General features: G+C 44.6%; 1 protein-coding gene across 1 annotated transcript in view; it reads left to right on the top strand.

Moving 5' to 3' along the window:
• Positions 1–279: 279 nt before the first annotated feature.
• LOC126284671 (fibroin heavy chain-like) overlaps positions 280–17473 on the top strand; it is an 87467-nt gene continuing 70273 nt past the window's right edge. Inside the window, exon 1 of the mRNA XM_049983778.1 lies at positions 280–329. Coding sequence (XP_049839735.1) covers positions 309–329 — 21 coding nt within the window. The 5' untranslated portion in view covers positions 280–308. The remainder of the gene's footprint in view (positions 330–17473) is intronic.

Below are 17473 nucleotides of genomic sequence, written 5' to 3'. Positions count from 1 at the left end.
GACTCGAGCAGTGCCATTAGGACGGGGATTAGACGCAGACGCGGCAGAACGAGCTGTTGTAATGACAAGGTGCAGTACGTTACTGGCCAGCCTCAAGGTGGCTCGCGACACGGGCCGCAGTGGGGTGTGGTGAGGTGCGCCGTGACGTAATGCGGCCCCTGGAGGGGAGATGTGGTCCACTGGCGACTGGCGGCGCGTACCGGGGGGTTGGAATTTGAAAGCCGGCGGATAGTGGGGCAGTGGCGGCTCTATAAAGCGGGGCGGGGCCGGGCAGCGGCCAGTGTGTTCAGTGACCGCCGCCCAGCAAGATGAAGGCCGCTCTTCTCACGGTGAGTAGCACCGGCCCCGCCGTCCAGCGGCCCCACGTGCGAACCACGCGGCCGCAGCGCAAGGCCGCCGCGCTGACCCAAATCCGCCGCCGGGACTGGTTCCCATCTGCCGCCTAGGGGGCACTTCCACGCGTAACAGGAAGCTGCCCGCTCTTTCCCATGTGCGGGGGAAACAGTCCGAATAGTACAACATTAGTAGTGAATGGCGTCAAATCGCAGACAAGTATTAGGAGCAAATCAGCGGTGTGGCTCGATGGCATAGTGGTTAACTGCCAGACCACGTATCCAAACATCGTGAATCCATCTCCCACTAGATGCCGGTTGATGTTCTGCCATAACCAGGAAAGTAGGTTCAGTATAGCGAATGTTATTTTTTGTATACTCTATGAGTTGTATAATGACGATTACAAATATATTACGTCAAGTATTTTTACCTCAGGACGACTGAGTGCCGAAAAGGGTAATCAGAAATAGTAAAGTGCGACCAATAAACAAAATATCTGTGCGATTTCAAATAAAATAAGTCCTATAACTTAAGCGTCATAAGAAGGCAACAGCATATCGTGCCTAGTAAAGCACAATCAATACTGTTTATTGTTCAATGCAACCCCCCCCCCCCCCTTCCTTGAAGACAGCCTACAAAATGGTGCGATCACGTAAACTCAGTATTAGCGACGTTGAACGGAAGACTAATTTGCTGCAAAAATTCTGGAAATAAATCAGTACATCTGAAAATTAAATTGTATACAAGACGCTGTTGCCACCGGTTCTAAAGCATTGTTTCAGCGTTTGGAGCTCTTCTGAAGTAGGGGTGCAACATACAGTGAATGACTTCAAATACGCGTTGCTAAGATCGTGACAGGTCGGTATAAACCATATAAAAATTTAACAGATATGTTCATAGAACTTAAAATGCAATTACCTAAAAGAAAGACGGCAAAGTTCTCGCCAAACACTTTTGGGGAGAGTTAGGAGGCCTGTATTTCGAGAAGAACGCACGACATTCGTATGTCTCGCGTAAGTATCATGAGAGAAATTAGGGTATCTACAGAGGCGCGCTGACGGTTTTTCTCTAGCTCAATGCGCGAATAAAGCAGGACAGAAAATCTATAATATTGGTAGTATGTTCCCTCAATCATGCACTGTGCACAGACTTGCAACAAGTACTGTGTGTCGCAGGTGGAATGGTCAATATATTCATGGACATGACAGAACCACTCGTTTTAAGCAACATATTTTGCACGGATATATGCCCTATTTCGAATGATATCTGGGATATAACATATTTAATGTAGATTGTTTTCTATGGAACTGGTGGCTTTACAAACAGTTGGCTGAATCATGCTTAACAAACAGAATTCAGAAAGCTGTGTGCAATAATTCAAACAACGTTCTAAATACAAAAAAAATTACTGGTTGGGGATAAATCACAAAGGGAGTCCTACAGGGATCAGCATTGGATCCACTTCTGTTGCTATAGCAGACAGACATCGGCAAAAAAGCGATCGAAAGCAACGAGGTATGTTGGGCTAGAACACAACATCAAGGACGTTGGGTACGTAAGACACATGCTTGCACACCACTAGCCCAAAAACAAATGTACATTATATGTGTAACAGGGCATGTATCCATAAGAAATTTTCTGCGTTCCTGCCATATCTCTGAATACTGATCATGGCTCCTGGGACACCCTTCATACGTAGATGCAGGAGCGAAAAGGCAGAAACGAATACTACAGTGGTCCAAATTTACCTTCAAGGAAATCAGCTGAAGGATTATCAGGGGAAACTTCAAGAATTAGTATGAATTGAATCCTCCTGTTTTTGTTTTTCAGACTGCAGATTCTTCTTCTAGAGTGAATTCCTTCGTTGCAAAATTTTCTGGCCGTTAAAACTGTGCCAGACAGGCTGACAGGACTAGAACGTGGACCGGTGCCTGCTTGGTACCCTGCTTTCATTACAGCGCACATTCCGCTGCTGGGTGACAGATTCTTTCTGGAAACGGCCCCTTAGGCTATGGGTAAGCAACGTCCTACGATACCCCTGTTCCCAGGAGAGACACTCCAGCAATGCGAGCAAGGCAGCTTCTGTGATGTTGGGAAACTGGCAGAGAGATAGCAGCGGGATCGAAGTGGCTTGGATAGCTCAGGCACACCGTTGACCGCGATGGCCAAGGGTACACTATCGTGTCTCAGTTCAGCACACAATTACCTCAGGAAATTTCCCTTGATTTCTTCACTGAAACACTTTTCAGCACTTTTGTACCGTCTTCAGTGGGTTTCTCTTTCATATCTTAGCTGAAATTCATTTTTATTCAAGGTAGATTTTCATGCTTTATTTCGCTGTTGTGCTCTCACGTACATTTTCCTTCGTTGAAACATAATAAGACGAACATAGTTCATGTATTTTTTTATGCCGCACTTGAACCCGCTAAGTATTGCACTGCGCTATGTAAAATGCAGTAGTTTCATTATTTCTGTTAACGCGTGATAGAGCAAAACTAAAGAATTGTCGAAAGAAAAGGCGGTTAGTGTTTCGTGTCCCGTCGATGTCGAGATAATTGGAGACAGATCACAAGATGGGATTGCTCAAAAAGAGGTACGAAATGGACCATGGCCTCTGCAAGAGATATCCCAGCCCCTCACGGAACTTACAGAAATATCACTACAACATACCACATCTACAATGCAGCCGATGACATTCCACGAAACTCAAGATATCGCCGCTGAAAATGGGAAAAAGTCAGATGGCGAATAATAACGTACAGCTGAGTATAACTTAAACTAAATTACGAAACAAAGTAACCTTGAGTAGCTGTGCCTACTTACAGTTGTTTCATTTAAATATAAAATGTTTTTCGTTACCTGTCTGGCGTCTCCCAAAATTCAGTATTATTCTAAAATAGGCGTTCGTTGGTATTATTACATTTGCATATTCATCTAATTTCTCTTGTTGTCTATCTCAAAACAGTTTGTTCTACGTACTTCTCGAATATGCAGTTTACCCATCAAAGAAAAATGGATACATTTTACTTTAGAGAGTTTCTCCTCTTTTCTGTTTCATTTCATCAGTTAGGAGAAACCAATTTACATAGCACAAACGATACATACAGAAGACACAAAGAAAGTAACAGTAATGTTTCATGTAATACAGCTAGCACGGCTAGTATAAAGATTTTTATAACAAAAGTATGTGAGAAAAACTTTCGAACGACATTAGTGTTACACCTACATCTATCGCAGATGATACATGTTAAGTCTACGTGGAATACTTGCGAATCTGAAAATAATTCTTCATTTCATAAAATAGTGTGCCAGATAAAAAGTGCAATGAGAATTTTTTGTACAAATAAAAGGAAATTTTACAATTTATCAAAAAAGTGTTAACATTAATTTCAGAATAAATAGTAAAAAGCTCCCGATAATGCGGTTGCACTCACGTGAAAAGTTTGGGAGAACTTAAAACAAAACACTGTTTACACAGCGTGGACCAAACACACAGAAGTTTTGTTACAAAGCGTCACTCTTTTCAAGACTCTAACAAGTTCTGCCCACAGCTTATCAACATCAGTTACGTACTCCCTATACCACAGAGACTGTCAACGGGGTCGTTATAATAGTTGCCCTTTTTTGTATTGCTGTTTCAGTTTTAGTCATTCGCTTAGAGACTCTGTATCCCCAACACCCAGGCTTTATTGTTATCCGCAGTACTTGGCTTACAGGAACTGTTGTTATAGCGGTGAGAAAAGAACGTACCTGGAGCTCGGGAAGAATCAGCCTTGCCCGATACTGGCTCCATTACCTACGGCGCAAATGGGATGTGACCTGTAGTCGTCATTATTGATTGGCTTTTCACAGCCGTAAGTGGCAGAGAGCAAATATTTGTAACTGTGGGTACACCTTAAGTCGGTGTTCTATACTGGAAAAATCTTTGTATTGCCATCACACATGGTTTCCTCGACAGGCAAAAAGAGAGGGAAATGATTGAGTTTTCGGTTAGGCATAGTCAAGTACACAGCGCCTCCTGAAATCCTGCACGATAATTCGTATACGTAATGTAAAACATGCAGATGCGCAATTCCTGGGGGCAATAGCAATCGTAATTGCAATTTTAAATCTCCGTTCAGTAATGATAGTGGTTACTTCACAAAAAACAGCTAACATGCGGTCCGTAGTAATAACGCCAAAGTACAAGTCACTAGCGACAATTATTTGCTACACAGCTGTCCGAAGATAGCAGCGTCTCTAAAATGAAGCATAAACTGGCGCATTATGTTAATATACACACGGGGACTAGAGAAGGGAGTGACGCTGTAAGCCGTTCGTGTTCCGTGTCGTGAACGTAAGAAAATGTCTCAAGCTCGTAAGAAGACGTGTCGCGGAGGAAAAACACCAGTTGCGGAAAAAAAAATGTTCAAATGTGTGTGAAATCTTATGGAACTTAACTGCTAAGGTCATCAGTTCCTAAGCTTAACACTACTTAACCTAAAATATCCTAAGGGCAAACACACACACACCCATGCCCGTATGAGGACTCGAACCTCCGCCGGGACCAGCCGTACAGTCCATAACTGCAGTGCCCTAGACCGCTGGGCGAATCCCGCGCGGCAGTTGCGAAAAAGCGAGAAGCATTCTTAAGTGCCGTACTGCCATCTCAGTATTGTTTCCAGAACGTCAAGGAACAATTTGAAGCTCCGAACACGCTTTGCAATGAGCTCGAGCTACAGAAAGTAATGTAAGAGTGCAGACTAAAATGGAGCCCATGGACTTCTGTGCCCCATCGATAGTCCACTGGATGTTAGTCTGTTATAACAGATCTGTTAAACAAGTCGGCTAGTTTACTTTGCTTGACCGTATACTTCCACCAGCTGAGAGAGTCAATATCGAGCAATTTATCAAGGTGTACGCTGATGTTAACTGGTGGTTTTGAGATGCAAAACAGCTCAGTTATCAGTGCCCACGAAAGACTTGAATAAAATTTCGACTCGTAACGAAAAACATCTCCCTTTACATGTGGATTAAGATAAAGTAATGAACTCAATAAAGAGCTGACATTCGACAAGATTAGTCACAAATGTATGGAACACGCCATGACGCATATTTGGTGTAATCCTAAGAAGTTATATGAAATGGAACGATCACGTCTAATCAGTATTAGGAAAGGCAATTCAAGACACAGATTTGTAGGAACGCTTCCTGGAAAGCGTGGTGGACCTCTAAAGGAAATCAGCGTTTGGGGTCCTTATCAAATAGTTATGATAACAGAATCCGAAACAATTCGAAGCCGCGCTGCTAGGATTGTAACATATCGGTGTTTTCTTAAGCAAGTGCCACAGGGGCGTTAGGGGGATCTTAAATGGAAATCTTTGAAAGAAAGCTGACATAGTTGTCGCGAAACCCAGTTGGATAAATTTAGAGAAACTACATTCGAAGAAGACTGCAAAGTTTCTGCTGCCATCTCCCATAGTGATAATGACAATAAGATAAGACTGTAATGTCTAAGAAACATACTATCTTCCCCTTGCTCAATACGCGAAAGGTGTAGAACGGGGATCGCAATACCGGTAAGAAGGATCCTCCGTCAGGCTCTGCACAGTGACTTTTGGAGCTGATAATTAGATGCAGGTACGAGTATTTTCATACAGTAGAACATACCGCCTTGTCTCTCGAACAATACTATTGTAACGAAGGTACCCATGCTACAGAGCGCCTGCGCAGCATTGAAACATAAGTGGCAGGGCCAGATGACTCAGTCAAAGTTATAATAGGCTGCTGATGACAAAGCATCCCTACCAGTGTACGAGGTATGGAATGGCATCAAACATAGTGTTTTACACGCATGGTTCATTAACAAATGAGTCAATGGAGGTACAAATCTCTCTTTTTGCTACAGACATGAGCGCTCCAACGCTAGAGGAGCAATCTGCGATTGAATGGCCACAAACAGTCGTTCATATTAATAACAGCTTCTAGCTTCTCAGCATGGTGTTGCACAAAACGGTGGCACTACAAAAATTTCACGCAGGGAGGGGGGGGGGGGGGATGAGAGTCTTTGGATGCATCGTTAAATTGCTTATCTACCAAAACATTGAAGTATATAATTTTACAGCAGCATTAAACAGCTCGCGAATAGGTACCTGCGGTAATGTAGCATACGTCAAAACTCGCAAACTAAACGAAGTGGGAAAATATTGTAAATCTGAGGAAAGGGTCTGGAGTACAGCACAGTTTCAACTCCTACATAAATATAGCCTAATAGGACTGACGTAATGCTGTGCTAGCAGCTTGCATTTTCATATTCAGTAATTTACCCAGCTTTTTTTTCTTTATCAAGAATGGTAAACTGTAAGCATTGACAGCCCCATATGATTGTTTGTTTGATGCATGGAACGCCTCTAGAGGTGCACACCTTTCCAGTTTTGGTACTAAACATCTCGGAATATCATTTGCTCGACACTTGCAGGTATTTTATATGGATGTGTATATGCAAATTTTGTTAAGTACTGGCTGTGGTACCGAGTCTAAGGGCGACAAAAGTTGTCAGTCCATGACCGTGGCTACCAACTGTACACGCTTCTAATAGATTCCAAAGACAAGCACACTAGACAAAAAATTAGTCACCCTATGAAGACATTTGGCCAATATTATCTAACAGCGGATCTAGCTTTTGTAACTATTCGAATTCGGCGAGGAAGAGAGTCGCTATGTTTCGTCAAGTACGCTTTTTCCAGCTGAAGCCACTCATTGGGGATCAGGTCCTGTAGAGGTATCAGATTACGGGGATGTGGACAGCTACGTTTGACCTGCTGCTCCAAGGAGTGCCAGACTTTTGTACGGGATGAAGATCGGATGGCTTAGCGGGCCAGTCGTCAACCCAGGAACGTATGCATGCGACTCTGTGAGCGTTTCTGTAGCGCTCCTGGAAGATGGGAGTGTCCACAAAATACTTGCCCTGATGATAAAGGAGAATGGGCAACAGCTGGTCACAGAGAAGCTTGAAAGAATCATACTGGCTGTCGAGCCCGGTAACCTGAATGAGTGCGCAGCACCTCCATAACATCACAGAACCAGCTTTGACCTAAACTGCACCACTAATAGGCTGCAGGTTAAATGCTCCATGCCCCGTCGGTGCCTCGCATCATTTAAAAAGTGGCAAAATCGCGATTCGTCGCACTAAAGCACATGCCTCCAGTCAGCTTAGTGTCTTGTGCTGTCTGTACCGTTGAAAACTACAGCTTTACGTGTGCCTGTGAGCAACGGCCTTTCACAAGGAACCCGACTCAAAATGCCCATTGCATACAGTTCTCTTCGCAGTGCTCGCAAGGAAACTGGTTGAGATGCACCTGTAATTACTGAAAGCAGCACGTTCTGTCAGATTTCAAATCGACGATCATTCACTAAGTGTGCTGGCCCTGTCGGTTAGGATCTTTTGCAGACCGCTGTTCCTTTGCTGTGTTTCATTGCTGCCAGTGGTACATCATCCTCTGTAAACACGTTGGACCGTCTACGATGACACATCGAGAACTTCATTGACGGTGCGGTCATCGGCGCTTGCAAGACCGATATCTCCTCCCTGTACTTCTGTCATTTCTCCACGCCGATTCGTCTGCGCTGATTCCATAAAAACGACTGGCATGTACACATCACTGCAGTACCTTCACTTACGTCAGCGGTGCAGGGTCACGAGTCCACCTTGAACCATTTCTACACCATATAGATGATGATGGTGTTTGGTTTGTGAGGCCCTCAACTGCGCGGTTATCAGCACCCGTACAAATTCCCAACCTCTGCTCAGTCCAATCTCGCCACTTACATGAATGATGATGAAATGGTGAGGACAACACAAACACCCAGTCATCTCGAGTACACCAATCCAAATCCATCAGTGTATTCCTCTAAGATGGTGATCAATGTTTTGCCCGGTGACTTTACGTGTTCCTAATGAGTACGAATGGAACAGGTGCTTGAAGGTTTCTTGAGGAATGGCAGCCCGTTCTTCACGAACTGCTGCACTGAGGAGAGGTATCGATGTCGGTCGGTGAGGCCTGGAACGAAGTCGACGTTCCAAAACATCCCAATGGTGCTCTGTAGGATTCGGATCTTGACTCTGTGCAGGCTAGTCCTTTATAGGGATGTTATTGTTGTGAAACCACTCCGCCACAGGCCGTGCCTAATGAACAGGTGCTCGATCGTGTTGAAAGATGCTATCGCCATCCCCGAATTGTTCTTCAACAGTGGGAAGCACGTAGGTGCTCAAAACATCAATGTAGGCCTGTGCTGTGATAGTGGCACACAAAACAACAAAGGGTGCAAGCCCCCTCCATGAAAAACACAACCACATGATAACATCACCGCCTCCGAATTTTAGAATTTTACTGTTGGCACTACACACGCTGGCAGTTGACGTTCACCGGGCATTCGCCATACCTACACCCTACCATCGGACCGCCACATTGTGTACCGTGATTCCACTATTCAATGTTTACGCTCCTTACACCAAGTCGTTTGGCATTTACCATGAAATCCAAGTTTTCTAAACTCCCACCTAACTGTCATAGTACTTACAGTGGATTCTGTGTTGGAATTCGTGTAACGGTCTGGATATATGTTTGTGTATTAGATATTATGACCCTCTTCACCTTTCGGCGGTCTCTGTCAGTCAACAGACAAGATCGGCCTGTACGCTTTTGTGCTTTACGTGCCCCTTCACGTATCCACTTAACTATCACATCGGAAACAGTGGACCTACTGATGTCTAGGAGTGTGGAAGTCTCGCTTACAGACGTATGACACAAGTGGCAACAAATCACCTGACCACGTTCGAAGACCTTTGAGTTCCGCGAAGCTCCCCATTCTAGTATCTCACGATGTCTAATGACTACGGAGGTCGCTGATATCGAGTAGTTGGCAGTAGGTGGTAGCACAATGCACCTAATATGAAAAACGTATGTTTTTGGAGGTGTCCGGATACTTTTGATCACATAGGGTATGTATGGTCCAAGTTTCTTCGAGCTGTGTTACTTAGCAGTGACACATCTTGCGACAGCCACGCTTGTCCTGAAGTTTTGCACACAAGTGTATAGGCTACTAACGACTAGCAGTGGGACATACTCCTAATGATTACCAACGGAACATACACCTAATAGCTGGTTGTGGTAACTGCCAGAAAGTGTAGCAACGACATGCACTCGTAATGGGTAGCGACGCCGTCTGCCGTAATGAGCGCCGATGGCAGTTGGCGGTTGCTCCTAATGCGGCGTCGACCTTCGTCGCTGTCCGCCGTTCGCCGGCCCACTGACCGTCTTGTCCACACCGCGTTGCGTCACAGCCGACGCGAGCCTCTGCGTCACCACAGCCCGGAAAACAAATCAAACACTCTCTCGCGCGTGCACACACCACCATCCACTTCACCCTCCAAGTCTGCACTCTTCCGACTGGTTCACCGCCGCTTCCGTGTCTGTCCATCCAGTGCCAATATCCTCACCTCCTACCTACCTGTTACCTCTCCAATTAGCCGTGACTCACAGACGAAGACATAAACGAGAGAAAATCTGGGAGTAAAAAGCGATATCCACCCCAGTCATTGTCGTTTTCTGCCATACCCGAAAATTGGTTCCCCCATGTGCCTCCTTTGCACTGTTGCCATTTTCCGGGGAGCTACTCGACCGAATAGTAGTGGCTTCGGTCAAGAATACCATCATAACGACCGGGAGAGCGGTGTGCTGACCACACGCCCCTCCTATCCGCATCTTCCACTGAGGATGACTCGGCGGTCGGATGGTCCCTTTAGGCCACTCGTGGCCTGTAGACGGAGTGCTTTTTGTGTCTCCTTTTGGTAAGGATTTGCTGTAAGTTTCCTTCCTTCGTTAATTACCACTCTTCTCCTTCTGTATCCACTCTCAAATATTTTCTAGATTTCTACATCTACATCTACATCTACATCCATACTCCGCAAGCCACCTGACGGTGTGTTGCGGAGGGTACTTTGAGTACCTCTATCGGTTCCCCCTTCTATGCTAGTCTCGTACAGTTCGTGGAAAGAAAGATTGTAGATATGCCTCTGTGTGAGCTCTAATATCTCTGATTTTATCCTCATGGTCTCTTCGCGAGATATACGTAGGAGGGAGCAATATACTCCTTGACTCCTCGTTGAAGGTATGTTCTCCAAACTTCAACAAAAGCCCGTACTGACCTACTGAGCCTCTCCGCTGCAGAGTCTTCCCCTGGAGTTTATCTATCATCTCCGTAACGCTTTCGCGATTATTAAATGATCCTGTAACGAAGCGCGCTGCTCTCCGTTGGATCTTCTCTATCTCTTCTATGAACCCTATCTGGTACGGATCCCACACTGGTTAGCAATATTCAAGCAGTGGGCGAGAAAGTGTACGTTAACCTACTTCCTTTGTTTTCGGGTTGCATTTCCTTAGGATTCTTCCAATGAATCTCAGTCTGGCATCTGCTTTACCGACGATCAACTTTATATGATCATTCCATTTGCCGGTATTTATATGATTGATGGTCATAACATCACTGCAGGTGCCAGCAGTAGGATTTCCCTATATAACTTGGCGAGAAATGCAGATGAAGAAATTCATCTTTCGAAAGCAGAAAGTGCAGTTTGTATGATGCCAATGGGTGGGTATGCCACAGTACAATTTAAGACTGCGTATAGCGTTCGAACAAAAGTCGGGAGTAATGTGGTGGCATTACTGCTGAGATGTCGGTCAGAGTCAGCTATGTTTAGAAACCGAGCTGTCTCCATTAAAGTTTACACATTTCTTTGTCAGTAAAAGCTGTCACGTTCACTTCTCAATCGTAAAGCCTCATCGGAGAATTTATATTGTTTGTACGATGAGGAAGTCTGTACCTCTGTACCTTTAGAAGCTAATAAGGGTCTAGCTATTGACTTAGCGCCAGCCGGAGTGGCCGAGCGGTTCTAGGCGCTAGAGTCTGATGCCGCGCGACCACTACGGTCGCAGGTTCGAATACTGCCTCCGGAATGGATGTGTGTGATGCCATTAGGTTAGTTAGGTTTAAGTAGTTCTAAGTTCTAGGGGACTGATGACCTCAGAAGTTAAGTCCCATAGTGCTCAGAGCAATTTTTTGTTAAATTAGCACATATGGATTCAGCAAAATATTATCAGGTATCTTGTTTTCACTTCTCAATACTATCTCATCTAAGTTTGTGTTGAGGAATTTGCGCTGTGTGTCACTATGTGAAAACCGTTTGCGTCCTTAATCATATCACTTCTCAATACTATCTCATCTACGTTTTTTATTGAGGAATTTGCGTTGTGTGTCACTATATGAAAACTCTTTACGTCCTTAATCATATCACAACAGTTGACACTTGAGAAATTAATTTTCAAGCGTTCCTAAGGATTGTAGCAAGCAGAAACTCTGGACGGTGAATTTCTCCAGCTCCTCCTCGTTTAACACGCTGAATGGGGTGCAGATGAAAGTAAAACGTTTTATAATTTTTCGAGGTGGGTAAGTGGGTGCACCTGTCTAACTTGGAACGCGTGTCCCACTCAGCTTGACCACGACGGGGTTCGCCCAAACCAGTTTCATAAAAATTTCCATATCATAACCTTTCGATTTAGCTAGTTCCGCTTCATATCACGTCGCTGAGTGTGAGGTCTTCATTTTCAAATTTAGAAATCAGTGAACATAATATGGCTGCTCTCATACAAGCGAGAGTTATGTGAAAACTCACTAATAATACATTTAACAAAATAATATTCTATCGTTCTTTTTCACTTTAATCGTTACCTGCCGTATACGAGTAAACCAAATAAAACTGTCAGGCCTGTAGAGACCCACAGTCTGTGTAGCATTCAAATTACGAATTTGCAGCCCTTCGCGAATTGGGGTGACTTTGCTCATGTAGATTTTCTTTGACATTGAACCAGAATCCTTGTCTGATACCGTTGTTTCGTTCTGGATTCTTATTCCCTGTCATGCACTTTCATTTACATGCTCTTACCACTGTCTTGGGTCAAATGACACGTAATACCGCTTTTCAATAGGGTTGAAATAATTTTTCTCTTCTTGTGGGCCACCAGAGAACAATCCAGTTTTAAGCAGTTTTGAGGCATGCTTACCAGCGTCACATAGGACATACGCAGTCACATTCACGTTAGCGAAAAATGTATACCATAGTGTGAGATACGGAAAGACTTATTTCGTTCCAATTTTCCAAAGATCATTACTACCTTCTAAGTCAGTAGGAATATTCATTGCCGGCCGCGGTGGTCTAGCGGTTCAGGCGCTCAGTCCGGAACCGCGACACTGCTATAGTCGCAGGTTCGAATCCTTCCTCGGGCGTGGGTGTGTGTGATGTCCTTAGGTTAGTTAGGGTTAAGTAGTTCTAAGTTCTAGGGGACTGATGACCACAGATGTTTAGTCCCATAGTGCTCAGATCCATTTGAACCAATATTCATTTTGAGTGTTTTTCATATTGATGCACCTGAACTCTCGTATTATCTTTACGTTCCAACCTAACTTCACTATTTAAAAAAATTGCAAATATAACAAACCGTCGGAATCTCAAGCCCTGTGTATAATCTCGATTTAAAGTAGTTATACTTGGAATTATTACGCAGTCCGGGGGATGGTGAAACTGAACTAGAGTTTCGACTTGTTCTCGTAGATCAGAGCAATGACTACACTTTTACCTATTGGTAGTAACATCAATCACCAGGAAATTGTTAAAGTTCGGTACTATAGAGCGGTTTACCTAGACAAAAATTAAATGATCTTTTTTTACCAAAAGTATTCATCATATCAAATAATGACGGCAGTTAATTCGTACGATGTTACTCATACAGTCCAACGTGTAAGGCAATGTTAAAATTCTGCTTTTGGTTTTTAAACTATCGATGCCAAACACGGAAGCTGAATATAACGCTTCGCAACGTTCGCTTGAGGGGTGTTAAGCTTCATCTATCTATCCCTACTTGTACTCCGCTTCAGATGTATATCAGCCCATTTTACGTGCATTTAGTCACTGTATCATTCTCCGAACAGCTTTTACATCGCGGTATTCGTCCAAATAACATATAAAAAAACACTTAACGAACTCAACACTGTAACTGCGTACTTCCAATCTTGTCTCCATTTCTCATGTAATCATCTTCTACTATCAAAACAGAGAGACTCCCAGTATCTGCAAGTATGCTAAGCAGGACACACGTATACAGGACTGGAAATCGTGTTTACGACTTCCGTTGTCAAACAACTGCTGCAGAAGGAGGAAATGATCGATACGTAGACCGGCAACTTACAAACCTCGATGCTGAGATTAGCGATACGTCCCAGAGGCGGGCCACAAATCAGCAAAGTAATAGGGACCCGGCTGCTAACGGCAGGCGATCTAATTACGCGCCGAGATTTATGCCACGTATCGACATCTGGAGTGCCTTCGCGAGATAAATGTGATTCCAGGAACCAGTTGTGGTGCTAGTCCTATTCAGAATGGTACCCGATCATTAATAGGCACGGCACGGTGCTTCGTGTCTAGGAGGCTCTCGTAGAGGAGCGAAAAAGAAACCATCATGCCCCTTCAGTCGACATTAAAGAACTGACAATCAACAGCTGAATCACTAATGTGGAGGTTGAAACTGCAGGCTACCAGCTCTTCTCTTCCTGCCAGGCAGATTCTGGGTATGAACATTTCTTTACAATGACAGTAATACCGTGGGCTAGGTCCAAATCGGTCGCCATTATGTCCTAGGAAGTTGTCGATGTCGAACACGAGGGTGTGGTTTATCGAAAATTGCCTCCTGACAGGCTGAAAGCGTGTGCAGCACAAAAAATGAAACACAGTAGGTGTTTTGCAAATCGAGTAGGCTGATCACGCTTCACGAAAGGCCTCTCAGGTTAACTGGCCGGTTCCTCTCATTCCAAAACCATGCTCCACTGAAACCACATCACTACTTGGAACATGTGAGGTGTATCTCAGAATTGAATGCTTTTGTTACCTGCATCAGGGAAATTAAGTACTCACTTCGTCTTCAGGCCACGAGTGGCCTACCGGGACCACCCGACCGCCGTGTCATCCTCAGTGGAGGATGCGGATAGGAGGGCCGTGGGGTCACCACACCGCTCTCCCGTTATGATGGTATTCTTGACCGAAGCCGCTACTGTTCGGTCGAGTAGCTCCTCAATTGGCATCACGAGGCTGAGTGCACCCCGAAAAATGGCAACAGCGCATGGCGGCCTGGATGGTCACCCATCCAAGTGCCGACCACGCCCGACAGCGCTTAACTTCGGTGATCTCAAGGGAAGCTGTGTATCGACTGTGGCAAGGCCGTTGCCCTCAGGGAAATTAAGTAAGTAATTTAATTAATATAATTTACGAAATAAACTTACATATGACATCTGTACAGAATGCATACCATACATGCAATTCGGTGTATCATACTCATTCCTGCTACCAACAGAACATCGACTGGCAGTTCAGTCTCGTGATAAATAGATGGAACTGCTTTTTGTTTGATTATTACGCTAGTTATCAATCGATTTAAATAGTCATATCATGCGTTCGGGGTGATTTAAGGTGGAACGAAAACAAAGAACTGGTTAACAGTAATGACTGGTAGCGTTCAGCTGTTTTGTGTCCAGCACACAACTCAATAACGCGTTTCGAGAGACAATGATTTCGTCATCAGGATGTCTAATTCAGCTCATGATCTGAGTTTGACAACTTGATGAGTAGAGCGTTCTCTCTTCAACGTAATGTTGAGTTGGGAGTAGGGCACAAAACAGTTGCATGCTCCCAATTATTCTGTTTTTTTTTTTTTTTTTTGCCTTTGTCCCGCATCTACGCGGGGTGGACATGATTGTAATCAGATTTGGCATTGTTAGTTTAAGTTGCCACTACGGATTCCTAAAAACTATTCTGATCGGTAAATGGCGACGAGACAACTGTCATTTCATTTTTACAGTTCCAGAGAAACGCCCTTTTTTATTGTTTTCTTTAATCTATTTTCTTGAACGTTATAAAAAACAGAACGTTAATTTCATAGAACGCTTCAGTGAACACTAGGTTTCGAAGGAACACGATTTAAATCTGCTTTCCAGAGGGGCATTACATTCTCTTTCGCGTCACCCTGGTGTTACCATTCACTATTCACCAGCAAAGTAGTGTGCTCCTAAAGGCAGCATTCGCCAGAAGTTAGCAAGGAAGGTGGCGCCCTCCGCCATCAGCTCTGATCCGTGGCTGATTTTGGACGGCACCGAGGTCCCGCCAGCAGATTGCAGGAACTTCCACTGTAGGACATGATGAAGACAGTGAACTCACGCCAGCAGAGCGTCGACCGGCCTGTTGAGCTACAAACGTGTCCTGTGCGACCATTCGCGTTCGCGTGTGTTGCGAGGCAAAGTGTGCGCCGCGATGTGCGAACAGGAAATCACGAATGTGCCGGTGAAAGCGGCATCGGTATGCGGCGGGCGAGATAACGCAGGCCTGTTACGAAATGACCGCTCTTTGCCCCAGGGCCCTAAACACATTTCAGCGGCCGGCGCCCTGCTCCGTGCCCTTATTTGGAGAGCTCCGCTAAGTAGTTTCTGTGTTTTCCTGACACGCCTGATCACCGTTCCTGCGGCCTATCTCCAGCTGCATTAGCGTAAAGATATCATAGCAGACGAAGCTGCCGCTCAGCTAAAGAGATTGCCTCGCCCCGGAGACCGTGTCTGGGAAAACGATTTACGCTCATGATTCTAGATTATATCTTCTCCGCAATTTTCTTGAAATATATCGCTTTCATTCTCTGCTGCTTTTGTTCTCTCCTCAGCTCATTCCCCACTGAGCAAGACGGCGAAATATCTGCAACGTTACACTCATATTCTGGAGGAGCGGTGTTCAGATCCCCTTTCGGCCAATCCGATCAACTTTTTAGTTTCCTCCATTTCACTTGACGCTAACACCACGAGAGACACTCGTGAGCAGGATGGGCAAAAGGTTTGAAATCTGATCTACATTTGCATCTAAAAAATTACTCTCCAGCTCATACTTACGTGTTTGCTAGTGGGTTCATAGAACAACGTAAGACTGTTTCTCGGTCGTTTCACTCTCGAACAGCACATGGGGAGAATTAAAACTCTGTGTGAGCTCTGATTTCCTTTATTTTATTTCTATCGTCATTTCTCCCTAGCAGGTGGAAGTCAATAAAATATTTTGGAATTCGAAGGAGAAAGTTAATGATTAAAATTTGGTGAAAAGATTTTGCCCCAACGAAAATGATTGCCACCTCAACTCGATTGCCATATCTGTGACTCTCTCTCTCTCTCTCTCTCTCTCTCTCTCTCTCTCTTTCCCGATAATACAAAAATAACTATCCATTGAACTTTCTCAGAGAAAAACGTCACGACAAACAGGTCCCATGCCAGGCTTCAGTGTTTGTGTTTTTGTGTGTTGGTGGTTGGGGGGGGGGGGGGGGGGGGACGAGTGGAATTTTTTTGTGCAGGGTAAAATTGTCGGTCTCCGCTTCGTGGCATAGGCTACTATCCCCGTGCCTCGGACGTTTCTTCGACATGAGAGTGATGCGCTTTTTCAGCAGGACAATGCACGACCACATACGACTGCCGAGACGGCATGTGCTCGCCGTGGTGTACAACAACTGCCCTGGCCAAGAGGATCGCCAGATCTCTCGCCATTTAACACATATGGTACGTGATAAACCGGAAACTTACTTGTCCTCCAGGGCCTACAAGAACCACTGCCAAATTGTAGCAAAAGGTCTAAAATGCTAGGGACAGTCTACTCAAAAACACCATTCGGCACCATTATGATCGCTTGTACGTGAAAATATACGCTTCTATTGTCACCAGAAGGGGATCGCTGTATACTTATGCGTCTGTTTTGGCGCCTTTACTCTGACATGTGTGTTTTATGTCTGAATTTGTTATCATATACTTTTACAATGATACACCACCTTTCACTTCATTTATCAATAAAACAAAATTGTGCTTGAGGGTGATGCATTGTTTTCGGCCTTGTGTTCAATAAAACTGTCCGATTTTACAAGGGTATATGTTTTACATGCATCCTTGTGGTTGAATCGTAGTTTTCAATTACTTTTCACAAAAGTTCACTGTGCGCTCCACCGAACGCACATAAAACAACCGGGTGATAATCAAACTA

The sequence above is a fragment of the Schistocerca gregaria genome, chromosome 8 (assembly GCF_023897955.1).
Source record: "Schistocerca gregaria isolate iqSchGreg1 chromosome 8, iqSchGreg1.2, whole genome shotgun sequence".
Classification (NCBI taxonomy): Eukaryota; Metazoa; Arthropoda; class Insecta; order Orthoptera; family Acrididae; genus Schistocerca; species Schistocerca gregaria.
Note: the sequence above shows the minus strand (reverse complement) of the source record. Positions and strands in the feature narration are given on the sequence as shown.